This window comes from Vanessa cardui, chromosome 8 (genome assembly GCF_905220365.1).
Source record: "Vanessa cardui chromosome 8, ilVanCard2.1, whole genome shotgun sequence".
Taxonomy (NCBI): Eukaryota; Metazoa; Arthropoda; class Insecta; order Lepidoptera; family Nymphalidae; genus Vanessa; species Vanessa cardui.
Genome location: NC_061130.1, coordinates 4932698 through 4958842, shown reverse-complemented (window position 1 = coordinate 4958842; position 26145 = coordinate 4932698). Strand labels below are relative to the sequence as shown.

The 26145-nt window shown below is 30.9% G+C and overlaps 4 protein-coding genes across 7 annotated transcripts; 2 read left to right on the top strand and 2 right to left on the bottom strand.

Moving 5' to 3' along the window:
• The first annotated feature begins 1480 nt into the window (after window positions 1–1480).
• Window positions 1481–9997, top strand: LOC124531969 (probable E3 ubiquitin-protein ligase bre1). 3 transcript variants are annotated; one of them, XM_047106571.1, is made up of 13 exons: window positions 1481–1703; window positions 2073–2236; window positions 2347–2946; window positions 3511–3762; window positions 3972–4169; window positions 4324–4401; window positions 4779–4892; window positions 5633–5880; window positions 6523–6641; window positions 6977–7022; window positions 8362–8451; window positions 9075–9196; window positions 9856–9997. In XM_047106571.1, exons 2-12 carry the CDS (start codon window positions 2147–2149, stop codon window positions 9148–9150), a joined length of 1911 nt encoding a protein of 636 aa, XP_046962527.1. In that variant the 5' UTR covers window positions 1481–1703; window positions 2073–2146; the 3' UTR covers window positions 9151–9196; window positions 9856–9997. The 3 variants fall into 3 exon arrangements, with proteins under 3 accessions (XP_046962527.1, XP_046962526.1, XP_046962525.1); XM_047106570.1 differs by lacking the exon at window positions 6977–7022 and having other exon boundaries at window positions 1481–1646; XM_047106569.1 differs by lacking the exon at window positions 6977–7022.
• Window positions 9998–11139: 1142 nt separating this feature from the next.
• On the bottom strand, window positions 11140–15125 carry LOC124531689 (cleft lip and palate transmembrane protein 1 homolog). The gene is made up of 3 exons (XM_047106186.1): window positions 14872–15125; window positions 13069–14689; window positions 11140–12991 (listed from the first exon to the last, which is right to left on the bottom strand). The coding sequence occupies exons 1-3, from the start codon at window positions 14974–14976 to the stop codon at window positions 12825–12827; spliced, it is 1893 nt and encodes a 630-aa protein (XP_046962142.1). The 5' UTR covers window positions 14977–15125; the 3' UTR covers window positions 11140–12824.
• Window positions 15126–18044: 2919 nt separating this feature from the next.
• On the bottom strand, window positions 18045–23577 carry LOC124532096 (exportin-1). Of its 2 annotated transcripts, none has more exons than XM_047106776.1 (4): window positions 23340–23577; window positions 20058–23038; window positions 19675–19818; window positions 18045–19010 (listed from the first exon to the last, which is right to left on the bottom strand). In XM_047106776.1, the coding sequence occupies exons 2-4, from the start codon at window positions 22947–22949 to the stop codon at window positions 18864–18866; spliced, it is 3183 nt and encodes a 1060-aa protein (XP_046962732.1). In that variant the 5' UTR covers window positions 22950–23038; window positions 23340–23577; the 3' UTR covers window positions 18045–18863. The 2 variants fall into 2 exon arrangements, with proteins under 2 accessions (XP_046962732.1, XP_046962731.1); XM_047106775.1 differs by having other exon boundaries at window positions 20058–23043; window positions 23340–23573.
• Window positions 23578–24616: 1039 nt separating this feature from the next.
• LOC124532097 (uncharacterized protein KIAA1143 homolog) lies at window positions 24617–26141 on the top strand. The gene has a single exon (XM_047106778.1). The coding sequence runs from the start codon at window positions 24856–24858 to the stop codon at window positions 25255–25257; it is 402 nt and encodes a 133-aa protein (XP_046962734.1). The 5' UTR covers window positions 24617–24855; the 3' UTR covers window positions 25258–26141.
• The last annotated feature ends 4 nt before the right edge of the window (window positions 26142–26145 follow it).

Genomic DNA, 26145 nt, shown 5'->3' with positions numbered 1-26145 from the left:
GAATATTATGGTTGGAATTTGAAATGCTTCTTTAGGCTAGTTCTAGATAGATCACAAATTTGGAAGTCACGGTTTCAAACGCCGTGCCAATAATTAACTGACTAGTGATAAAAAATTTGCACTTCCGTTTTCAGGAAAATCGGCTAGGAATCGAACCCGGAAATTGGAGCGACGTACCCATGAAAACCGGTGTACACACTACTCGACCACTGGTTGTTGGTTGTCGAAGATGTTCCACTTCAAAATAGCAACAAATCAATCTGCTGTTATCGGAATGAAATGTAATCGGTTAAATGACTCAACGTGTATTCACTATCGTGACCTATAGGTAATATTGGTTGCTTTGGTTGGCGTCGTATTAAGGGCTACACACCCTTTATAATAGTAAATAGCTACTTCTTAAAAAGCCAATGACCATGGACGATGGTGATCACTGCCTATTTAGAAAATAAAATTTTAAAAATATATCAATTTAACCTTTTCACGATTTATACGCGTCATTAAAGTTTTATTAACACTCAAATTATACAAACCGCGAACGCAACTTGTAAGGCTCCAGTTCACATATACAGCCATCCGGCTGGGTAGTTGTAAGTATGCGTTTACCCAGACGGTGGGCTGGGTCGAGGAACACTACTACCCATTCTTACTTATGCGTGAGACGATGTACACAATATCCTACAAATGTCAATGGCATTCTAAGTTGAAATTCAGCCTCGCAGGACGCACATACTTCGACTTACGTTCTGATCAAAAGAAGAATTGAATTGCTATTATCTGTGTACATTAATTAATTACACTAGGAACTATGTCGATTTAATAATTTGAAAATAAAAAACAACATTAAGGCAATATATTTACAACCATCAACGAAATTATGAAAATATAAATTATTCCGGTCAAAGTATATAGATTTACAAAGAAAGCGATTTCTTCTACATCTAATCCAAAATTAAATGCGTCAAATGATTAACTAACATTACGTTACGGTACACGGTACGGTAACAAAATATAAATTCAAATCAATCCAAGCACTTCCGACTTAAAGTTGCAAACATGTTAAGTAAAAATGCTACCAAATACATTGGACATCAATGCATTAATCAATCTTGATGGTCCATTTCAAATCGTTTGCTATAAAAATTAATAACCTATATTAATTATTTTTTTATTTTTTTTTACTACACAGAAATTAATGCCCTTCTAATTATTCATATTTTATGAGAAATGTGGCCATTACTAAAAAAGTATAGTTGTCATCTAACGTTTTTTTAAGATAGTACCTACATTTTTAAGTGTTAATTAAATAACTTTTTAAATAAAATATTAATGAACAACTTATCTTATGACTGCTTAGCGCTTACTTGGAAAGATGAGGTTTTGAGCCTTAAAAGAAATAAATAAAATGCTATAGTGGTGATAGTTAAAACAAAGTATATTTTTTGTGTATGTCAACATTTTTTAATGTCGTATACTAATAATAAAAAACTTGACTAGTGATATATAGAAAAACAATTATAATTACTTTGTTGAAATACTTCAGTAACTTTAATTCAAAATTATCATAAAGTTGTCCTAAGCAGTGAAAAAATAATAAATCAATTGTATCTAAATTGAAACAGTCAAATGTAAACATCATCATAAAAGTCAGTAATAGTCAAATATTCTGTATATTATTTGAATTGATCGATACATAAAATTAGGTAACTATTAATTACTAAAGCAGCTTTAATATTAATTTCGATTTTCTATGTGACTTCTTTTAGAAAAACTCGAACATGTCAATCTTATAATAATATTTTAGTCGTCAGTTTTCTATGTGCACTTCAAAAGATTGTTAAAACTTACATATTTATGAACATTATATAGAGATGTTAAATCAACATAATTTAAATTAGGTTCATTTAATAAACTTACCATCAATTTAGTATGTGATTGCTCTTTCGAAGAAATAAGTTTTTTATTGTTTTGCATTTTTATTTTTAAGTACCACCATTATTTTAAACTTAGTGAACTTTAACTTAATCTTATGTTTACACGTATCTTTATCATATTTTTATATATACTTTTAGCCTTGGTCACTGCTGTGCGGTGCAAAATCCCTGGGAAGAAAAACAAAAATTGTGTTATATTTATAATATTCACAATGCAAGACAATTACCCAACTTTGGTATCTTGTAAACCTTTAAAAGCAGAATTTAGCAATGTTCAAGAAATTCCAGTAACTTCAGAAAATGTGAGTAAACCTGTAGAGAGCTAATAATTATAACTTATTAACATTATTTAATGTTTATATAATAATATATTGTTTCGAAAATAATCATAAAATATTGTCTTTTTTTACAGTTTACCATTGGACGTGGACTCAGCAACAATGTAGTCATACCATTCGTAGCGATATCTCGAAACCATTGTAAATTAAAAAAAAATAATCTTGACTGGATAATAGAAGACCACAGTTCGTTTGGAATTATCATCAATGGTAATAAAATCGGCAAAGGCAATCAAAAGATAATAAAACACAATGACATCATAACATTTGAAGCTACACAAGAGTTTATATATAAATTTGTTTGTAATGACAATGAACTAATGCCTTCGTCAAAAAAACGAATCAAATTAGATCCCAATACAACCAGTACCAGTTTGATAAATGACATGAAAAATAAATTTGAGGAATCACAGAACTATGCAATAAGACATATAGAAGATAAAATACATAATACAAAACAAATAAAAAGCACAAATATTTTATTGAAAGAACAGTTGCAACTAGATATGAAACGAAAAATTAATCATCTCGAAAGTAATTTTGCATCTCAAATTGAGAATTTAAAAGGGAAAAAGGATGAAGTCGAAAAACAGAAAGCACTCCTTATAGAAGAGCGAGATGCACAACTGGCAGCTTTGAAACAGGATATGGAAGGAAGAATATCAGAATTAATGGTAAGATCTTAAAGTAAACATCTATAATCTAACTTAAAATGTCTTATATAATTTAACAACCCATAAATATTGTATAACTAGTTACTCCACACAGTGTATTTTGTATGGTTTTAAATCACTTCTAATGTGATTAAATAATATTTAAACAATTTTGACTGCTTCAAGATATACCTATTTTAACTACTATTTGGTACAAAAACATAAAATCCACACTTCTCATACTAATAAATTAGTTTAAAGCAAGCAACTATGTATTCTCTGCTTCTTATTTAATTATTTTGTATACAGTGCCTAGACTGGTTTAAATTTAGAGTATAGTAGATGTTTTTTGTTATGTACTACAAAAATAATTGTCTCATTTATAGTATCAAATTAAAATCACATTAAGTGTTGCTGTTGATATTTATAATTCTATTTAGCAATTTAAATTAAAGAGAAATTACTCATTAGTTCTCAATGCTAAATTGTAATATAATGAAGTTTACAGTTAAAGAACATCAAACAAAAAAGATAAAAAAATATATATGAATTATGCTTTGATATAATTTTTAATTGATTTTGTAGGAACAAATAAAAAAACACAATGAAATCGAAACTGAACTCATTAAGGAGAATAATTTGTTAAAAGAAAAAATGTTAAAGGAGAGAGAAGACTTTCTTTTGGAATTGAATAGAGAGAGTTCATTGAAGCAGGACATGTTAGACAAATTGGAAGCAAAAATGGTTGAACAAGAGGAAGTGAGATTAAAAGAGAAACAGGAGTTTGAGGAACTTCTGAAGAATAAAACAGAGTTACTTAAATTAGAAAAAGAAAAGGTAAATTTGACAAAGCAACTTAGAATGTTCCCAAGACCTTTTCTATGTTATAATGTTAAGTTGACTGTATACATATTTATTAAATACAGTATTTAAGTCTTTGGTCTTAATGACCATTGTAGAGTTTCTATAAAAAAAATATTATTTATGATACATTTTGTATGTCTGTGTTTTCCTGAACATGTATGGTAATTTTTTCATGATTCTAGGAACTCCACATATTATCCGAACAGAAAAAGCAACGGGAATGTGAGTTGATGGAAGAACTTAACAACATAAAGAAAAACCTCGAGGAACAAGTTGAGCGAACTGAAAAACAGAGATGCGACGCTCAAAAACAACTTAGCAATCAAATGGAGGAAATGAAAAAGGCTAAGAATGAGGACAAATTTAAAATGGAAAAGCTGGTATGATTGTTTGCAAGAAAATACATTTAGTTTTTAATAACAAGGTTTCATGTAATTCAGTCAGTCACAATGGTCGAATAAAATCAGAATATCAAGCCTTTCAAATTGATTTATTTGTATTAGGTTGTTGTTAATAAAATTAAATATTTTTTAGCTGCATGAACGAGAAGAAATTCAGAAAAGACTAAATGAGGCTCAACAAAATTCTGAAAAATTTATCGAAGAACTAAAGGTTTGTTTTAAATTGATTACTATTGAAAAGTTACTTGTACATGTAAAATTTGTCAACAATAACAACAACAGTCTGTAAATTTCACTTCCCGTAACTGGGCTTAGGCCTCTTTCCCTTTGAAGAGAAGGAACATATTCCAACACTGTTCCAATGCGGATTGGTGGAATACACATGTGGCAGAACTTCTATGAAATTAGTTACATGCAGGATTCCTCACGATGTTATCCTTCACCGACAAGCAAGATGAATTATAAACACAAATTAAGCACATATATATTTAGTGCTTGCCTGGGTTTGACCCCGCGATCATCGATTAAGATGCTCGTTCTAACCACTTGGCCATGTCGGCTCCATATCAATGACATTGTATTTTTAAGGCAAGAGTCACAGAGAGAGAGGTGGAGCTTGCAGCTCTGGCAGCTGAAAGAATACAAAAACAAGCTGAACAATCAAGTGAAGTTATAAGCTCGCTACAGGAACAATTGGAAAAGGTGAGTACTTAAGATAAATAAGTATTATTACTGAAATGGTATAATAACAAAGACAACATGTGTCCTTGAGATCTCAAGATATGTCATTGTCGCATTATAAATAATTTTACATTATTAATAAAAATGTTAATGTGTTTCTATTCTAAAACTTTTCTTCTCCTACCACTGAAACAGTCTTGAGCCTTAAGAAGATATGGTTAAAATTTCGTCATTATTATTATATTTGTTGCAACCCAAAAATATAGATGTAATTAATTTAACTGGCGGTAAGGCTCAACTGGGTAGCCAACTTCCACTCCCCATTCGTATAATATACCGCCTATAATGACGAGTGAGCCAGTGTTACTACAGGGACATGGTACATAACATCTGAGATCCTAAATTCTTAAGATTTATAAGTTAGCACAATAACAATGTATATATGTATACCCAGGAGGCCCTACTGATTTGTGGACTCACTGAAATAATATAATTTCGTTACATACTCCCTATAATGAAACACTCTACTCTAGTTTTAATAAAAATCTTATTTATTTAATATCTTTACTGAAATATTTTCAGCATAAACACAAGCAACCTCTTTTTTTTGTTATATTGTTTAACACAAAGTACAGACATATAACTTCATATCAATATATATTAATATTTTAAATAAATTTCTTCTACAACTAAAGTATATAAAGTCTATAACTAAAGTATATTTTTTGTGCATTAATACAATAAAAATAATTCAATTCCAGGTCCGAAGTCAACTCCAAAATGTCGAAAGTGAAAATAAAAAACTCCTAATGAATTCGGAACCAGTCGCCAAGGAGGAGAGCACAAGCAGTACACTCGCTGAATTTGGTGAAATAATGGAAAGTGAACTACAGTGCAGTATATGTGCGGAACTTTTCGTGGCAGCGATCACACTCAACTGCTCGCACACATTCTGCAAATACTGCATCACTACGTGGAAGAAGAAGAAGATGGATTGTCCGATATGCCGGTAATATTATATTATAGCAATTATCATAAATCTCCATTAAATTTCAATTAAACTTTATTTTATATACGACTTCTGGATGCAATTAGCCCAAGAACATTCTCAGTGGAGTGCAATAGGCTATTTGACAATGCGAAAAGTAAATTGTGAATTATTGTAATCAGTGTATATTATGAGTTCAAAAATGGTTATTTACTAACAAAGTTGAAAATAATACTTAGTTTATTCAAAAATCCATTAATAAAAATGTATTTTTTCAAACGTTTGTCACGTAACCGATTTTGATTGGCCGGGCTTATGATGAAGTCACTTTCTTGTAAACTTTGCTTTTCTACTACATGTACCACAGATTAAAATACAGGAAAGTGACGTCACCGACCCCATTGCAGCGCCATATTGTCCAAGTAGCGTTTTTGCGCGCTATTTAAATATGGAATTTTTAAGATGATATTTTTCGGCAAATATGTACTAGAAATAAAAAACAATTTTACTGGGTTCCTGAACTATATAAAATGGAATTTAAAAACCAGTCAAATAGCCTATTGGAGAGGCCTATGTCCAGCAGTAGACGGAAATGGACGGAAATAATTTGTATTCATTTCTGATGTTATGTGTTATTATTAATAATATTATCGCTTTTTTCAGTTCACCCATAACATCGGAATGCAGGAGTTTAGTACTCGACTCGTTTATAGAAAAGATGGTGCAAAATTTAACAGAAGAAATGAAGAAAAAGAGACGGGATATGTTAAAAAGTCGAGAAGGTAATAAATTCATATCAATTTTAAATTATTTTGTGCTCAAGGCAGCTTCATAATGTCTTCAATGCTTAATATGTATGATTTTAATATTAAATTTAACTGTTATTTTTACTGTGTGCTACTATGAAATGATTATATTATAAAATTAGCTATTATAGATGACAAATATTTATTTTTACTTGACTATGATTCCTTTTTACATTGAACTGTTCAAAACATATTTTTATTATAATACCTTTAATAATATAATAATGATGCATATGTTTGTCGATAAATAATTGTTTAAATGATTTTTTTTAATAAAAATGGCTAACATTATGAAGCTGTGTTGTTCACAGAACTTGAATCCGAACTGACGAGTCAACTGAACACGAGAACCAGTCGGTATGCTTGCTTTTACATATCTATCTGTAACCGATATCATTGGCAGGAGGTAAAGATAAATAATACACTTTGACCTTCGATTGACATAACTATTACTTAAATAATCTGTGGTAAATTATGACGTCACTTAAAAATGGCGTTTTTAATGTCACCGAAATTCGTTGGAATTTTGAAGGCAAAAATAAAATGGATGTAAGCAGATGAATAGAAAAGTATTTTAATTTTTTTTTTTTCATTATTTTTACTGCTCCTGCCATTATAATATACTGGAATCAAGTTAGTTTGTTACCTCATATAACGAGAGATGATCTAGAAGTAATAAAATGGCTTGGCTAGTTTGGAAAAACGATTGTGGCTTAAAATTAAATACGAATGAAATTAGAAATTAGTCTCCCAGCAAATCGATACATTAGCCTTTGGAACACGAAATTGGGCCAGCCAAGTTCGTTTTCGAACCAATAAAAAAAAGCAACAAAATTAGTAAAATGTAGTCAATTACTAAGATATTATAGTACGACACGATTTAGATGTAGCCAGATTCAATAAAACCGGTTACTGCCGATTTATACAGCCATTCGACGCTATTCGTAAATAAAGTTTAGGATTAAACACAGAAAAAAATAAAATAAAAAAATAGTAAAATGCCGCCGCAAAGATATTGGCAGTTAAAAATATTAACAATCTCTTAATTTAGACAGCACATCCGCCTCTCAAAATACTACATACTGCTTTTTGAGGGTAGAATATTTGATAAGTGGGTTGTGTCTACACAGCGACTGTGTCTACACACTTGCATTGTATCTCTGAAACTGTTCCAAAAAAGCGATAGGTAGCCTATACGATACTATAAGAGGTTAAAGTTGTTTGTTTGCTGTGTGGTGTGGAATCTGCGGCACTAATGATCCAATTCAATTTTTTTTTCACTTTTACTAAACTACAAATCTGTATACGCTGCCATAGGGCATAAATTACATTTGTATAATATCAGTATATTACACATACATACATTTATCAATAAATTGCACCCATGCGCAGCCGGGTCGGGACACTAGTGTCATTTCAAAATCAAAAAAAATCAAAATCAAAATAAACTTTATTCAAGTAGGCTTTTATAAGCACTTTTGATGATCGTCATTTTACAATTAAGTGAAGCTACCACCGGTTCGGAAAGTCGATTCCTCCGAGAAGAACCGGCAAGAAACTCAGTAGTTACTCTTTTTTAACATTTAAAAAATACAACGTCATGTTAATTAAATACAATTATTTCAATAAATTAAATTAATATTTAAACTTAAGTATCATATCTTGCAATATTTACTCTACGTAATTATTTTCGCAGACGAAGAGACTCTTCTGAATTCGACGAAGACGAAAGCGCCGAACTATCATTCGAGGAGGAGGAGGAGGGGGAGGGGGAGACCCCGGATTTGTAAGTTTACATAAATATTAACCGTGAATGTGTAAACATCGGACATTTATGTCTGTCTATTAGTATTAGTGTTTTGATTTGGTTTGATTTGAGTCTATAACAAATGTAATCTGAAATAAAAATATTTTGTTACCAATATCGTTAACTGGAACTAGTCTCGATTACGATATTGTATGTGTTATCAATGATATTCTAATAAACAGATATGTTATAACTCATACTAAACAACAGAAAAAAGTGCGCCGCGCCGGGGGCCGCTTATTTTACATTTCGTTAAAAGAAAAAATGGATAGCTTGATAAAAACAATAAGTAAAAGGGATAACTAAATGTTTTTATTACGCAAAACGTATAACTACATAATTATGATGTATTATAACGTATTACTGGCATAATTATGATGAAAACGACTAGGCAAACGTCCCAATTAGGACGTTTTCTAGTCTTCACTTTTTGCGCGTTAATGACATATCTGTTTACTAGAACATCATTGTGTGTTATGAGATATCACGTCGGTAATGATACATTCGTAGATCAAGTATAAAGGATAGCTTCAAGTACTAGAATTATTTATATTGTATTAATAAAGTACTTTTGTATTTAATATTAATGATAATACTTTTAGCGAGTACTTCGATTTCTTCGATTACGGGAGTGATGGCGACATCAACGAATTCTACGAATCAGATTCCGACAGTTGATCTGACCACACTAAGGATAGGATCCACAGCTCCAATATTCCGGCAGGTAAATATTTATATATGTTTGTGTTTTTATGGAATAGGTTGGCGGACGAGCATATGGGCAACCTGATGGTAAGTGGTCACCATCACCCATAGACAATGACGCTGTAAGAAATATTAACTATTCCTTACATCGTCAAATTGCCACCAACCTTGGGAACTAAGATGCTATGTCCCTTGTGCCTGTAGTTACACTGGCTCACTCACCCTTCAAACCGGAACACAACAATACTGAGTACTGATATTTGGCGGTAGAATAACTGATGAGTGGGTGGTACCTACCCAGACGCTTGCACAAAGCCCTACCACCAAGTAAAATATCGTTGGTAAGTTCTTTATTTCTTCAACAACAACGCCTTATTGTTTTGCGAAACGTAGTAAGTAAAAATTGTGTACTATATATATTTATTAGTGATTCGTAATGCGTTAATAACGTATGACGTTAGCAACGTTAAAGAATGAATGAGTGAAGAGAATGAAATTATTCATTAAAAACAATATGTTCAGATTTAGGCAGATTTGGCAAACAACAATACTTAATATTGGGGGTGTTTCGGTTTGATGGGTGAATGAGTAATTAAAATATTTTTATTCATTATTTGACAAGTCCGAAATGCTGTATTATTGTAAAGTTGTTTGAGTAATAGTTTTAAATGATTTCAGCGAATCGTCTCAAATGAAGTGATCGTTGTGGGAGACGAGCCCCCGGCCGCGCCCTCTACGCGCAACCGACCCACCTCTCAACGCGACTTGTCTCTTTAGATCTTATTTTATAAATGTAAAATAAATATTATATTATTTTTAACGTGATATTTTATTTCATAGCAATGACTGTTATTGCTACGTTCTAAGGGGCTTGGTTTAGTAGTCTGGAAGTTGGAAGTACCTCACCGCACTTCGAAAAGCATGTAAATCTGTTGGTCCTGTGCCTTTCTGTGTCGGATTTGCCGTACCACCGTATGCGCCTGTGTTGCCGCTTATAGTTGTGCACTACAATACATATATACAGCGGTCGACAATTTTTCCAATCAGGAACGTTTTGTGTCACCTGACAAACTTTTGAAAAAATGCATTTTTATTTATTGATTTTTGAATAAATTAAGTATTATTTTCAAGTTTCGTTAGTAAATAACCATTTTTAAACTCATAATATACACTGATTACAATAATTCACGATTTATTTTTCGCATTGTCAAATAGCCCATTATGGGCAACCTAATCATAAGTGGGTGAGCACTTCCCATAGATATTGGCGCCTTAAAACATACTAACCATCGCTGACATAGTCATTGATCTACTAACCTTAGGTAGTAAGGTGTTTTGTCCCCTGAGTATATTACATACTCTCTACACTGGCTAACTAATTCTTTAAAACAAACCAAAGTCAGCTACGATTGAGGTTTATGATTACAGGTCTGCTTATTATGATAGTTACGTGAATATACATAACCTTACGTTCCTCAAAAAACAGACTCATCAGCCAAATAATTTCAAGTCGATCCAGTAGTTCCTGCATTTAAACATAAGTATTGAAACAAATCTTAATTAATCAGTCGCTATAATTCAAATATCTTCAAAAAACACAGAGCTGGAAATGTATTAATAGGAAAATCCAAGGTGGTGTGGGTGAGGTATATATATACGCTATAGTCGAGATGGCCCAGTGGTTAGAACGCGTGCATCGCTGTTTCATGTGCTTAATTTGTCATTATAATTTATCTCGTGCTTAGCGGTGAAGGAAAACATCGTGAGGAAACCTGCATGGGACAAATTTCATAGAAATTCTGCCACATGTGCATTCCACCAACCCGCATTGGAACAGCGTGGTGGAATATGTTCCAAAACCTTCTCCTCAAAGGGAGAGGAGGCCTTTAGCCCAGTAGTGGGAATTTACAGGCTGTTGTTGTTGTTGTTGTTGTGGGTGAGGTTCTAATAATAATAGAAACATTCGAACAACAATTTAATATACATCGCAAACAAGAAATTTAAAAATTAAATTAATTACGAACTATTCAGATATCATTGATAAATACTGTTAAATAATAGGAATCAAAATTGAAAAATGTGTATCCTGTAAATAAAGTAATTTATGTTAAACTTTATCTAAAATTGTAATTTATAATAATATGCACCCAACATTTGCTTGCTCATAACCGGATACTGTATACAAGAACTGCAAGTCTGCACTTCCATTTTCTCTAGATTACTCACTAGATTACTAAAATATCAAATGTTTGAATTTTCGAAATAATTCTTGTAATAATTCCACATTACATATGTGCAGTTATTTTTGGTAACACTATGCATTTAAAATTAATGTTAATTTCTCAGATTTTTAAAGATATATAATATCAATATGTACATGAAAATTATATCACAAACAATATACAATTAAGAAAACTTTTCAGCGGTACGTATAACACTGAAAAGTTTTTATAATAAACGAAACCAGAAACTGTGCCTCATGTAGGAGAAGGAATTTCAGACTAGCAGTTTGTTCATAAAAAAAGAATTAACAATAGACAATGAAAATATGTTTCAATAGATTTATGATACAGAATATAATATTTTGTTAAGTATTTTAAAAATATACCTGATATTTGAGTTGAATTCATATATTTATTTTTTATTGAAAATCTTTATAGAAATCTATGTCAATAACAATAATCTTAAGTAAGAAATGAAATAGATATAGTCTAAATATACTAAAAAAAATAAAAAAATATTTATGATTGATAAACCATCTGCTTAAATTGAGAAACTTACAATTTTTCTAAATTAAGACATGAAACTATGAAATTTACTGCAATAAAATTGAAATTATCCTAATATTGCTTTCAACTATTTGCAAAATATAAAATACAGTCTATGGTCTGCTGGCTGCTTGGAACTAGATAATTATTTTGGACTTCACTCAAGACCATATCTTGTATTGATAAACATGGGAAAAAATTTAGAAAATTATGAAAGAAGCTTGAAAATTTATAAAATAATTTCTCTCTTATTTCATTTCTACATGCTGCGAGAATTATTTACATAATGTAATGTGTTTAAATGATACCTGTTATCATTTCAGAAAGTCATTCATTTCTAATAGAATAAAATGACACATCAGTAACAAAATGATACTGCAACTAATGTTTGCAGTAAATACAACAAACACTTTTTATAATAAGTATTCATACAATTATCACACATCATTAGAAGTAAACTACTATCATTAAACACACAAGATTTGAGCTCATAATTTCTTAACAAATCTCCAGGAAGAATATGTCTACATTTTTACAGCATTGCAATAAATAAATTGTAACATTAAGATATAAATTAAAAGAAGCTGTATCATAAAATTTTAAATGTTAGTTTTTAAATTCATCCTTTAAATTGTATTAAAACATTTAAATTTAGGGTAATCAATGTGGCATGTCTTTTATATGAATTATACATCAATCCTTATGACATGAGAATAAGGAAGACTCTCAATGACATTATTATATTAAATGCTTGTGTTTTGTACATTTATTTTTAACAGACTTATGAAAATCTTACAAGATCACAAGCCAGCTACCACGAATACTATTTTTCACTTGGTATGCAATATATCAATTATACTAGCTAAAAATCACTACTATTTAATCATTCTTCTTATCAGTAGGTTGTTCTCCTTCGGTGATTGCAAGATTTCCATTTTCAGATTGTTTTTGCTGTTCCATTTCCCCAGAGAAGCCAAATTCATTAACTCTCTTGTGATCAACTTTATATATCCAACGCTGGTATAAGAATATAAAGAAGACAATATCTGCAAATTAAAGAATAAATTAAATTATTTGAGCATTTATGTAATTCTATAATTTAAATAATATTTTTTATACATACCATCTCTGAAACATCCTATGCGATACATAGTAGGCATTTTAATAACAAATGCAAAGATGTCATCAATAAATGTATTTAAGAATTTGTATGTCATCATGCGCCACGGCAAGTGGGCCACTGACTTTAATTTGTAATTAATAAATAATTGTGGTGTCATCATTATGAATCCAAAAGTCAATAGATATCCGTACATCATATTGAGAACAAATGAGTACCATCCTTTGTGTTCCTGGTAAAGCAATGAGTAGATTCCATATCCTATCAGAAGTGGGAAACAAGCCCAGCTGAGGTACCGGAATGCTAAGGTGTCATACTCTCTAGTACTGGAATGCACATAGGATCCCTTATCAGTAAATGTCAACTTAGGTATTCCAAATATTCTGTCTTCTCTGTTTATTTTAACATCCATTACTTTGTTAATTTTCCAAATCTCAATCAATAAGCCTATGAAGCATGATATTCTTACCATAACATTTGTTTCATTATCTAATACATAAAGAAGCACGACAGTTGACTGAAAAACATTGAAGAATACAGATCTCACAGAGAGACCTTCGAGTGATTGCCTATTGTTCCAGAACTGGATATCATTTTTAAAAGCTAACAGCTCAAAAATGGAATGCAAAATTGAAACTGTTATTGTCAAACCCAGCAGGTAAGGTGATGTGTCCAATAGCAATTCTTTTATAGTATCCTGTTCCTCATCTTGTTCCTCGGCTCCTAATGCTGAGAACATACTTAACTTATCTCGCATGGCCTGAGTTGTATAGAGTTGCCATTTGAAAAGACTTAATGGTTGAAATGTCAATTGTAATTGAAGATTAGTGACTGTGTTATTTAAGGGCATATAATCTCTCATCATATTCCAATAATCATTAACAAATACAGCTGGCTTGTACTGCTTACCATCGGGTAAGAAATAGATGAACTCATCTAGAGGTGGAGGTACACTACCCTGCATCCAACTAGTCTGATCAGTGACTATGTTTATTGTTAAATTTGGATGCCAGTGTGATACAATTTCTTCTTTCAATGTTTCTGCTTTTATTATTTCTTCCTCTGATTTTTCAGTTTGACCGGTTAACAAGTTGTGAGTTTTCATATATTTTAACTTTTTGTATTTATTAACCATTTTCTTGCCATATGTAATGTACGGACCAGCATAGTTATTATTATCTTTTGGATCTGGGGACTTTCCTGATTGCACTATGTATACATGGAGATATATTGAACCATTATTTTTTAATTCCTCTGAAGGCACAAATTCTGTTGTAAATGTATAAGTGCCATCCTTATTTGGTCCTCCATACCAATCTCCATAAACAAGTCCAGTAAGTTTCCAGATCAATTTACTGTCATCGAGGTTATCCAAGAATTCTTTTTCTGATAAATAAGAATACATATCTAATACTGTACCGTTTGCAAACATATTCACGGCTGAAGTACGAGCAACTCCTGCGGGAGTATTCGCATCAGTTTTGGGCGCCGATGGTTGACGAAACATTGACGTTATAAAATAAACAACTAAAGCCCTTATTATCAATGATTTTGTTATTGCAAAAAATGATTCCAATTTAGTTGGCTGCATTTGACGACGTTGCTCGTCGATTTGTGCATTGATCTAAAAAATTAAATGACCTAATTTATAGAAATAACTATATCGAGCGGTACATCTATGGAAAATGTTATTGTTACTAAATTAAAATACATGGGAAATTATTAATTTAATAAATGTATCATAAATAGTCTTGGTTTTTGCCTAGCTTTTACTTTAGGAATTTATTCCAATAAAATCGTACTTACATCAACATTATCATCCGCTGTTGCTTCTATTTGCCCCGTATTATTACTGGGCACTAATTTATCAGAACTTTCTTTGGAGGTACTTTCTTCACTTACACTGGCCATTTTTTATATTAATTTGTCTTACTACCATGTAAATATAGAATATGTCCCAATTGATTTTACTGCAATGTGATATAGATTTTCAGCAACATCATGGAGCACACATAGGGTTGCCAAGTCAAATAGTTAAAAATATATTTATTATTGACTCTGAAAGCGTCAAAATGCCTTAAATTTGAGATTAAAAAATGACTACTCAATACTTATTGTATAAACTTAGAAATCAAATTAAAACAAAAGTTTCAAACTCATCGAAAGTTTTTTTTTACAATTTATTTATATTATATTAGAATGTATTTCCTCATATTTTATAAATTAGGAAAAATATTTTATAGTCATATCATATTTTTAGCAGTTAAAATTTACTAAATATTCAATATTGTGATAAAATATCGAAAAATTATTTTACATGTTCTGTCGGCTACTTCTCTAAATTGGTAACGCAGTACAATAAATGTTTAAACAAATTATTTTAATATGAACTACTTAATAGTAATTCATACTCTACGTACTATTTTTGTCTACCAAATTTCCTATAAAATGCATATAATAAGTAATATGAGTACACTCGAAATATTTCACATATTTTTCACCAAAGCCAATGACTTCGAAAGCCTGTACGACGTCTGTGATCAACCTATACTACAAATTTATATGATTCTCTTCTATAAATTTGCTAGTTATCGAAGACCTTATACCATTATGATTATAACTTTTCTTGGTCCTTACAAACAGTAGATTTTATTAAATAATTAAATCATATACAAAACGACTACGAAAGAAAATTTATATAGGAAACCTTAGTATCCAAGCAATAATTTGAACCATTGACCCATTAACTTAATAAATGTTTTTACGCATTCAAAATTGAAAATGATATATGTATCAATACAACTAGAGATATTATTTCAAGGTACTTCTAGTCCAAATCCAAGAAAATTCGTGACAAAATATTTTGATCACGATTTTAATCATAATGATAGTAGTGGCAAGGGTAAATAGGAATGAAGAGGAAAAATCGTACGGCAAACGCATTTGTTTACCTTTACTAACTCAATACTTGTGCTAAGTTTATACTGCCTTATGAAAGAAAACATATATACCCGAACACTTACTAGCTACTTACTAAACAATATATAGGATAAATAATTATCTTTCACGTTCTAAATTTAAGTTTATAACTGAGTATAGTATCAAGCATAGCCACAGTCGTATCCAGCATCGCTTTTATCAGCTACTATGATTGCTTTTTGAAATATTCAAGTCGATATCTAGATTCTTGAGGAGTATCCATACTTATATACTTTTATTCTATATTACATTTCTAGGATGCAAAAATATAAAAGCGACTGTAGGCCTTACTTATTGCACGCATAATCATTTTACAGTAAAATATAGTGTAGTTCATAGTATTATCAGCCACATTTCTCAGAAATACAATGCGGAAGAATATTTTATTGCGAATGTAACAGCAATCAATTATTATGATAAATGTACATGTAAAAAGAAGAATACAATTATACAAAGTTGCAGAACCAAGTCTACTGGGATCTATTTATATTTGGTGCCCATGGCATAGCAATGATATCAAGAAATCTCTTACTGCAGGTTCTAATGTAATGCATTGTATTACTTTTAACTTTTGTATTTTTTAATTTTTAATAGTAAAGTACCATTTTATGACATTAGAAATTAATTGTTTTTTCTTATTTGGTAACATATTATACATATATTTAAAATCTTATTTCTTTAGATAAATTGCCAGTTTGGAATTTATGTAGACCAGATAGATTTATGGATCCTTTTATGGGACCACCATATTGACTAGGGTTCTGAAAGATTATGAGACTTCTGAAATGGGTTGTTCTGGTACTCAATAAATAAAACTAGAATACCTCCTTTAATGCTGCTTGATTGCGTCGTTTAGCAGTAAAATCTGAGGCCGCAAACCCTGATGTGTTGCGATCCAGAAAGACGCAGGCATTTTCAGTGAAAAAAAATCTCAAAAGCTGTCTGGAGTCTCGAAGTTGGAAGTGACATGTGTAACTCCCGTGACACAAGAAGCAGTTAGTCCTGTGACTGAAGTCTTCCCGTATTGTTGGATTTACTATACCATCAGATTATTATGAGAGCAAGGGGCACAGAGAGTGCATCTGTGTTTGCGGTCACACTTGTCTTATTATGTCCTGCGTGGTTACCTAGAAATTCGCAGTGGTGACCGAAATCGGTCAGGACCAAAATATCATCAGAAGCATTCTGTAACCTGCTGAAGATTTAAGAATATTGGTTTATTAGCTTAGTCCCGAGTCTTAACATTATCTCGTATTGCGACCCCTTTTCGTTTCATTATACGGAAAGGGGTCTAAGAGGACATTTAATTTATTTATTGATTTTGCTAAAAGTTGGTACTACTGAGAAAGATCGACAATTTGAATTCGAAACAGTGATATTATCATTAAAATAATGATAACGTTTCATTTGACGGAGAAAAAAAAAACAACATATTTATAAATATAGATATAATATCTATATTATTATAAAACTTATAGGAACAGGAAAGGAAGGATTTTTACTTTTATACCAACTATGATATATCGTTAATCATTATCAATCTACTTCAAATGACAATTAATATATAAATATTATAATTTTAATTATAAACCCAAATTGAAATAAAAAGAGAAAGATTTTTCAATAGTTCTCGAGATAAATTATGAAAAACAGCATCAAATGCCGTGGCTCCACTCTGTTCAATAGGTTAAGCTAGTTAAAACTTAACACGGTTCTATAAAATTCTCCTTTAGTATAAAAGATATTCAGAAACTGTTCACTCATTCTTATTTTTAATATCAATTTTATAGTTTGCAACCTGTTAACAATACAATATTGTACAAGGATGGAGGTGAGAGGTAGGTGGACACCTAAGCGTTTTTCAAGTCTCTTTAAATATGTAATGTCACGCTGTGGTTAATAAGATTATGGCGGAGAACATAAATCTCTTATAAACGACTTCCATTACAATTAGAACAGTGATAACAGTGATCGAAATAATTTAAGTCAAACACTTGTGATACAATTATCTGTTTATTTCAAACACAAATTGAAAGATTTCGAAACGGACCCAAAACGCTTTCGGAAATCTCGAATGTTTGATTCCCAAATCATTATTAAGTTAGTTTTGACAACATTAAACAAAAAATAAAAAACGTTACTAACAGCAATTCACTTAGTTTTTCCTAGAATCTACTCATAATACTCAGATTCCATTATGCACATGTTGTACATCCGACACTGGAGCCATCACAGAGATTTCATTACCTACATTCTGATGTAATATTGAAAACAGAAATACTTATTTCTGGAATTATTCTTTAGCAATGTAGATTGTTGCATGATTTTACCTATAAATAGAAAAAGGCCTTATACTGCGTCTTATGCTCGTAAAACATACCTTATTTGAGGTTTTTGATGTAACCTTGCAACTTACATTCATCATCTTCCATTGTTTCAGGCGATTCTTTGTACATACTGACATAGCAAGGTATTATTTTAACAAGCACAAGATTTCTGCCTTAATGATAACAGTCCACTCGAATGTGGCAACATTATGGTTATAAATGCAGAGAGTGGTCAACAAAAATAAAAGCAGAAAATTTATAACTAACATAATTACATCTAATGAAATTATTTAGAGTTAAATATAATATCTCTTATTTTATCTTAAAAATTTTCAATTTTCAATTATTCTTAAACATTTTTTGGTACACAATTAATTGTATCAATAAATCATGCTTGACAAAGGATAAAAATAGCTTGCCTTCAGACATTTATTAATTATTTCATATTAAGTGAACTGTTACCATTGTTAACCTTCCTTACTTAAATAATATTTAATCTTGCATCTCTTCAGGCAATTCATGAGGGTTAATGATGCCCGGCACTGATAATTGTACCCTCCGCTTCTCTTCCTGGGCTTGACGAAGTGCAAACAATCGCTCTTCTAAATACAAGTCGCTGTCATCTTCACCTGTGTATTCCTGAGAAACAGATAATAAAAAATGTCATTCTAATAACTTAGCGATTCCTATTGTAAAGAAAGTATTTATCGATTCTTATGTATGTCAATGTCGATTGAGCTATATAAATCGTAATTCCTAAATAATAGCATATATGACTTTTTTGATATTTTCTTATTGGTGCACATGTAATAGTAATAAAGGTCTACGTATTATAGATATTTCAGAGAAAAAAATATATTATTTAACATTAATTTTATTCCTAATTTCACATTATTTTTGTACTGGCTATAAACAATGACCCTATTATTGAAGCCACAGCAAGATCACATTATAGTCTTAGATCAACATAAGACTTTTTTTACTAAACCACTGACTAGTTTATTTTTTTTTCAGATAATAAGTCATATTTATTGAAAGTTTAATAAGAATATAATGTCATGTGTAGTATTATGTTGTATGAATTGATTTACGAAACAATTCATCAATTTTTATTTTTATTAAAATGCTGCTTAAATACTGTCAGTACTTCTTAGTATTGTTAATAAAATATTCATAATTAAAGCTTTTTCTGAATACAATTATATATATTTTATATAATTTTATATTTTTTCATGACATATTCTTGTAATTTAAAATAAATGGAAAATTTACATTTTTTTATATAATTGCAATCAACACTTACTCTTATCTGGACTAAGAAATCTCGGAGATGATCCTTGAAAGCAGGTATGTCTTGGTCCAAATTGAACAACCCTTGGACAGTAATCTTCACTTGATTATCTGTCAAATGTGGGAATGCTGTCTTTAGAAGATTTGCCACATATTCCTGTAAAGAAAAATATATAAAATTTAATACTTATTCACATACATACTCTATAGCAGAGGAAAATAATTAAATATTTGACTATTAGTAATTCTGATTAATTTACATAGTTATTAAAAATATATTCTGTGCATGTTAAATGTTAATACATGTAAATGTTAAAACCTTTTTTAAATTTTGTTAAATCTAATGAAACTTAATAATAGAAAAAGTAATGAAAAAGTTAACTACATAATACTTACTTGGATATAAAGGACATTGTCTGCAGTTCGTCCTAGTGGAACAGAAACGCGACCAGTTTCTACCAAAGAGAATATATATGCTAAAATTGTAGCATGCATTGTAAGACCTGCACCATGAGAGGTGTCTGTCACAACACTAAATACATGCTCCAATATGTCACATAGGTATGTCTGGTAGAAACTTTGTGCTGCTTGTGGATGCTGCTCCACATTCTGTAGCAGTCTATATAATATCTGTAATCCTGTGTCCGCAACATTTCGCATTGTGTGTTTAAATGCCCAAATTATGGAATCCAGCACCAATTTAAATTGAGCTGGAGGTATACTTAGGAATGCTTTAAAACAATGTGTATTGACTGCCTGCAGTAGAAGGAAAAACTCAGTCCTGTGCTCTGGATATTCTTCAAAATCTTTGTTAATCATTTCCAAAGTACACTCAAAGACAGCATCAAATATTTTGGGTACTTCAGAAGTAATATGTCCACCAAGTTTATAGACTATGGCTGCCATACATGATAGAACTTCTGGTTCTCTTGCATCAGGAACTGATGTCCTTTGATAATCTAAAAGAACGGCATCCAGTAATGGCGGAATAAAGTTTTCCAACACCATGCTGTTGTCTGTTGAGCGTGACACCCAACTAGCTATTAATTTTAGGGTCTCTTTTTTGATGATCCTCATGTTTTTGATTAGTGGTTGTTTAGTCACTACCACACCATTTAATGCTATAGCCTGACTGATATTTTCTGACATAACTTTGTAAACATTTAACATGTCCAAGTAAATTCTGCCCAGTTGCACAACATATGGATGACCTAATGCTCGACAGGCTCGGCCATTGGTTTTAAGTATACTTACAAGCTGTTTAACTGCTTCTGGATCTTTAAGTATATCAACGTTGTGAGAAGCTTGTGAAATGATATCATCCCAGACCTGATTAGGAAGTAACATATACTTTTCAATCAATTGTTCCTGTGCAACTTGATCAACTTGTGCACTAATCATATATCCAACGGCCTCATAAAATGTATGAACTTGTAAGGTTTGCAAGTCACAGATGATAGAACTTATTGTACTTAAAATTTCTTCAATGAATGGACAAGCTTCACACACTTGTGTAGTGACGAAATGGCGTCGACATTTTAAAGCAATTTTTATAAAAGTATCGCAGGCCATATCTTGAACACCATCATGAGTTTCATGCATGAATTCAAAAAGTTTATTTACAACTGTTTTCAAAAACTTCCAGTGGGCTCTTAGGAAACGGGGATACTGCCCAACAACATACATTATGTTACTGGCTATGATAGCCTTGTTATCTTTACCTTTTTTTTGCTCACACAGACCTAAAAGCTCTTTGATAACAATTACCAAGAATCGTTTCTCATCCTCTTCCAACATAGCTCCTGAGATAGAGCCAATTGCCCAACAAAGTGTGTTGAGGTTTTTCCAGGACCACTCAGTGCCATTAACTTGATTTTGGAGCTTCTCTGTCATTATCCTCTCCGTGTCCGTATAATCTAAATGTGTCAAGTACACTAAGGTTTCCCTCATGTTTTTGTATAAATTAATGGAATCAGTATCTTTCATAAATTCTCTTACCACTTCACCATTTTCATTTTCAACTACTAAAACTTCTTCAGGTTTAGCCATCCGAGATATCATGATGTAACGAACTCCACTTAGTACATCAGCATACAAGGCTTTCCGACCTCCAGTTTTTCCCAAACCATATAACCCCGCCGAATGTGCACAGGGAGCAATCTTATACAAATCAGCAGTTAATGCATTCCAAAACTCTAAGCATATTTTGAAAATTTCTACTTCCTCCACTTCTGATATTAATACTAGGTATCGAAGTGCATTCATCAATGTATTTGTAAGTCCTCTTCTCTCAATTAACTGTCCATGTTCTTTCAGGTATGTACATAGAAATAGAGCAAGATTTTGAATGAAAACTTGTTCTTGATCTCGACCTGCAGCATAAGCTTCACGTATGTTTGTTGTGAGAGGAAGCATGGCTTCTAATTGCTCCATGGTTTGTACAAGAAGTGCCACAAATTGTTCTTCATAGTTACTTACTGTCACACCGGCAATCTCTGTCAAGCAACTTAGTGTTACATTACGGAACATCGGTACATTCAGAAACTTAAATATAAGGGTGCTTATCAATTTCATTTCAAATATATACCCTAAGGGAATCCAATTTAAGAATCTTAATAGCGTGTGAAGTGTAGCATCCACAAGAGGTGCATTTTGTGAATTTTCAAGGACAAATTGACAAAGAGTGAAAATTTGACTGAATTCAGAACACATAGTATCCTTAAGATGTTTGGCTTTTGTCTGTGTAAGTTGCCCTGTACTGAAGACAAACACTTCCTCACTGAGGAGTTTCAAAATGACCATGTTGTTTTGGCAAAGACTCTCATTTGTTTTAGATGCCCCAACAATGTCACTTATAAAAGTCTCCCAATTATGAGGCCATTCTCTCTTCAAAACTTGTATTAAAATCATATTAAGTTTTTTTAAGTAAACCTTATTACTCTCCATGGTGACGGGATCTGATGAATTTTTTATAATAAGGCCAACAATGTACTTCTTTATACCTTCACATTGATTTCTTGGTAATACTTTCCACCTTGTCTGTATGACTTGTTCCAATATTTGTAAAGCATAGTATTTAGTTTCCTGATTCTGGGAATACTCTAGAATTGTGTCTACACGAGTCCATGCATCTGGATGTTCCTTTAAGGCTGTTAAAATATCTTGTGCGACACGCTGTTGGTCGCCTACGGTAGAATAAAGGCATCCAACGATGTTATCGAGTAGAGTTATATCCAATTTTTGGTTGAAATCGAGAAGTTTAGAAGCTTGCTGTTCTAAAGTTGCCATACTGATAGAAGTCGTATCTTATTGGTTATGTTTTCCTTAATTAAAATCCAATCAATTGTGTTTTATTTTCAATCATTCCTCATCACACGCTACTCTGAAAGAAATTAAGTCATAATTAGAAAGGTTTAGGCTCTAACCTCTTCCGTGCGCAAACATAGCTATAGCGCCACTAATGTCAAATTATGAAATATCTACATATAAAGTCCATTTTTAACAGAAAAATACATTAATTTATCATATAAACCTCATGTTTAGAGTGAGAGAATAAGAGTGCACACACCCGTAAGATTAACAATGACATTTTCGCTAAGTATAGTTCTTTTTAAAATACAAGTACGACTTAATTTTGAATTTCATATTATTCAAATAACACATTTTCTTATTACTTACCCGGTTATATTAATTGCGGCGCAATCGGTCAAATGCACTTCCATACACACTAGCCCGTTGTTTTCGTCGTTTTCGTGATGCTTGAAAAAGCTAGTGTACATGTCGTTATGTCTATGCCAAAGAGTATACAATAACTATGTAGTCTATGCTTAGAATAAGAAACTGATTAAAACAAGACAAGTGAAGCAAAAATTAACGGGGATTACTGAAACATTTTAAAAACTAATTTTAGATCAGAAATAGAATAAAAAATGGCGATACAAAAAACCTAAATTATAATTTAAATTTAGTAGTTGGAGCTGTACACTATAGCTGTTTGCAGTATATTTTCACAGACTACAGTAAATAGTAATATTTCTTACCCTCTCGGTAAACAGTATATTTTTTAAAATGTTTTTAGTCTGTATTTAACCATAATGAGATTTTTTTTATGGTTTGTTAACATTGTAGGTATTCAAATCTATACATAAATTAAATTCGATAAAAAAATGTTTGTTTAAATATTATTATTTAAACTAGTATCGTGATTAAATTAATCGAATTCTAATAATTTAATCGAAGATTAAATCTTAGTCAAGCTAATCAGTTGGTAAAGTCGACTGAGGATTAACATAATGTTGTCTTAAATTTTCGCGATGATTACACATTTAAATAAAACTATTTATTATATATAAAAATAATTAATATACGCGATTCATCCGTTATAAATAGTTTTATTTAAATGAGGATTAACATGTTTGACTTGTACTTATAAATAATTATTAGCTCATTCATAAAGGAAAAGAGAGTTTGGAAATTATCAATTGTTAAATATTTTAAATTTTATTACAAAATTATTAAATTAAGCTGTAGTATAATCTAACCTTAAAGAACTCGTAAAAAACATTGTTTTTGGGTAAACCATTGGGTTTCGACTGGATAAGTATTTTAATCACAAGTTATTTAACCATCAACGAAAGTGATGACAAGAGAGAGATCGAGAAATTAAAACAGGGTTAACGCAGGTTTATGAAAGGTAAATTTATAACATATAAATTATCATTTTTCGCAGAAGTTACAGCATTCTGGCGGAGCCAGTGCAATCGAGGATCGGGGCTAGTGACGTCACTAATAATAATGGTGGACATCAATAAGAGATGACTTCATTTTCACGGTGGAGTGTTATACTCGTCCTCCACCGATGATGCTATGAACTTGTAACTTGTAATGTTAAGTATAACATCCAATAAAAAACTGTGTAGTTGACAGATAAAATATCTGAATAAATAATCAAAATATGTCATCTGTCAATATTTTGGCATTTAGCATTAAGTTATAATTACCTAAAATATAATTGGTTGTTTTTCTAGTGCTGAACCAAAGTAGAAATTACTTGCACGATTAAGAGGTACCGCCAAACTAGTGCATAACATAAATATACAAACACTACAAACAATTGCATAAAACAAGTAAGTTATGGTATATAAGACGAAAAATAAACAACTGATGATCCATTGAATAACAAATAACGAAAAATATGAACAGAAAGAGAAATATTGCTTATATTAAACCAGAAGATCCACCGTTTTTAAAAGTTCTTAAAAAGGAAGCCGGTTACGATAATGTTAATCATAAATTTGATAAACTTGAAAATTCCGAGGACGATTTTGTCGATGACGAGGATACTGACTTACCGCAAGTTGTTGTATTAAAAAAAGGTGATTTAACTGCCGAAGAAGCAGAGGCTGAGAAAGACAAAATTAAGCAAATAGAAGCACAAACTAAAGCAGACCTAAACCAAAAGGTAATTTTTAAAGGAAAGTCAAGTAAGAAATCAAAAGATGATAAAGTTTTATCAAAAAAGACATCAAAATCAAAAAGTAATCAACAGCAACTATTGTCTTTTGCAGACAATGATTCCGATAATGACAGTACATAGTTTAGGTTTATTTTACATGGAGTATTAGGATATTGTTATACATTTATATTTTAAAGTTAACTTCTGTACCAACTACTCATTTGTTGTACATTTGTAATAATAAAATATGTATGAAAATAATGATTTTTACTAATATGTCTGAATATATTAAACATCCTACATAATGAAAATTTAAATATGTATGAATATGTGGAAGATTATTTAAACATGAAACATTATGAAAAATATGGATCAACAATTTTAATAAGAATTAAATTAAACAGGGAAAGAACATAAAAATTATCATGTGCTGAGTATAATTATATATAATTTAAATTGTTTTTTTTTTTTAAATAATAATTATAATAATGATATTAGCCTTGATAAAATAAAAAAAATAATGTGAAGTTATTCAATCCTCTATGGTGTTCTTTATTTGAAAATATAAAGAAACAATAAGATTCAATGTTTTCCCCTATTTTAATTCCTATTTATGTCCAATGCCACATGTATTGTAAGCATAAGTTCCAACTTATGCTTACAATACATGTTATTTTAGTCTCTTAGTTTAATCAGTTTATTCACAAATATGTATAAGCAAAATTCATTGCAATCATTTATTGCTAACTTTTTAAAAATACAAATCAACTTCTGGATTGATAAAATCACTTAAGCAAAAAAAGATTGTGTAGACCTTAATAGGTCAACAGTATATTTTTATTTGTATAACAATATAAATCAAATGCAGATGAAAACATTGGGTACAACTTTTTTAGTTTATTACTAACAACTAAGGTTTTTTCTATGTTTAGTTGATTCTAGTCATATTCAGCTTATTATTAGTATTTATCTTAACAGGTCACTATAAATAAATAAATACAATTAAAATAAAACTCATTATTGTCTTAA

What these genes read in the sequence shown, in the direction of transcription:
- LOC124531689 (XM_047106186.1), bottom strand. Translation starts at nt 14,976, where the DNA reads ATGGCCAGTGTAAGTGAAGAAAGTACCTCCAAAGAAAGTTCTGATAAA. An exon ending in CAGCGGATGATAATGTTGAT is followed by an intron (nt 14,690 to 14,871) that starts GTAAGTACGATT and finishes TTAATTTTTTAG; the next exon opens with ATCAATGCACAAATCGACGA. An exon ending in CATAGGATGTTTCAGAGATG is followed by an intron (nt 12,992 to 13,068) that starts GTATGTATAAAA and finishes TTTAATTTGCAG; the next exon opens with ATATTGTCTTCTTTATATTC.
- LOC124531969 (XM_047106570.1), top strand. Translation starts at nt 2,147, where the DNA reads ATGCAAGACAATTACCCAACTTTGGTATCTTGTAAACCTTTAAAAGCA. An exon ending in TATGTTAAAAAGTCGAGAAG is followed by an intron (nt 6,642 to 8,361) that starts GTAATAAATTCA and finishes TTATTTTCGCAG; the next exon opens with ACGAAGAGACTCTTCTGAAT. An exon ending in CAGCTCCAATATTCCGGCAG is followed by an intron (nt 9,197 to 9,855) that starts GTAAATATTTAT and finishes AAATGATTTCAG; the next exon opens with CGAATCGTCTCAAATGAAGT.
- LOC124532096 (XM_047106776.1), bottom strand. Translation starts at nt 22,949, where the DNA reads ATGGCAACTTTAGAACAGCAAGCTTCTAAACTTCTCGATTTCAACCAA. An exon ending in ACAATGTCCTTTATATCCAA is followed by an intron (nt 19,819 to 20,057) that starts GTAAGTATTATG and finishes TTTTCTTTACAG; the next exon opens with GAATATGTGGCAAATCTTCT. An exon ending in ATTTCTTAGTCCAGATAAGA is followed by an intron (nt 19,011 to 19,674) that starts GTAAGTGTTGAT and finishes TCTGTTTCTCAG; the next exon opens with GAATACACAGGTGAAGATGA.
- LOC124532097 (XM_047106778.1), top strand. Translation starts at nt 24,856, where the DNA reads ATGAACAGAAAGAGAAATATTGCTTATATTAAACCAGAAGATCCACCG.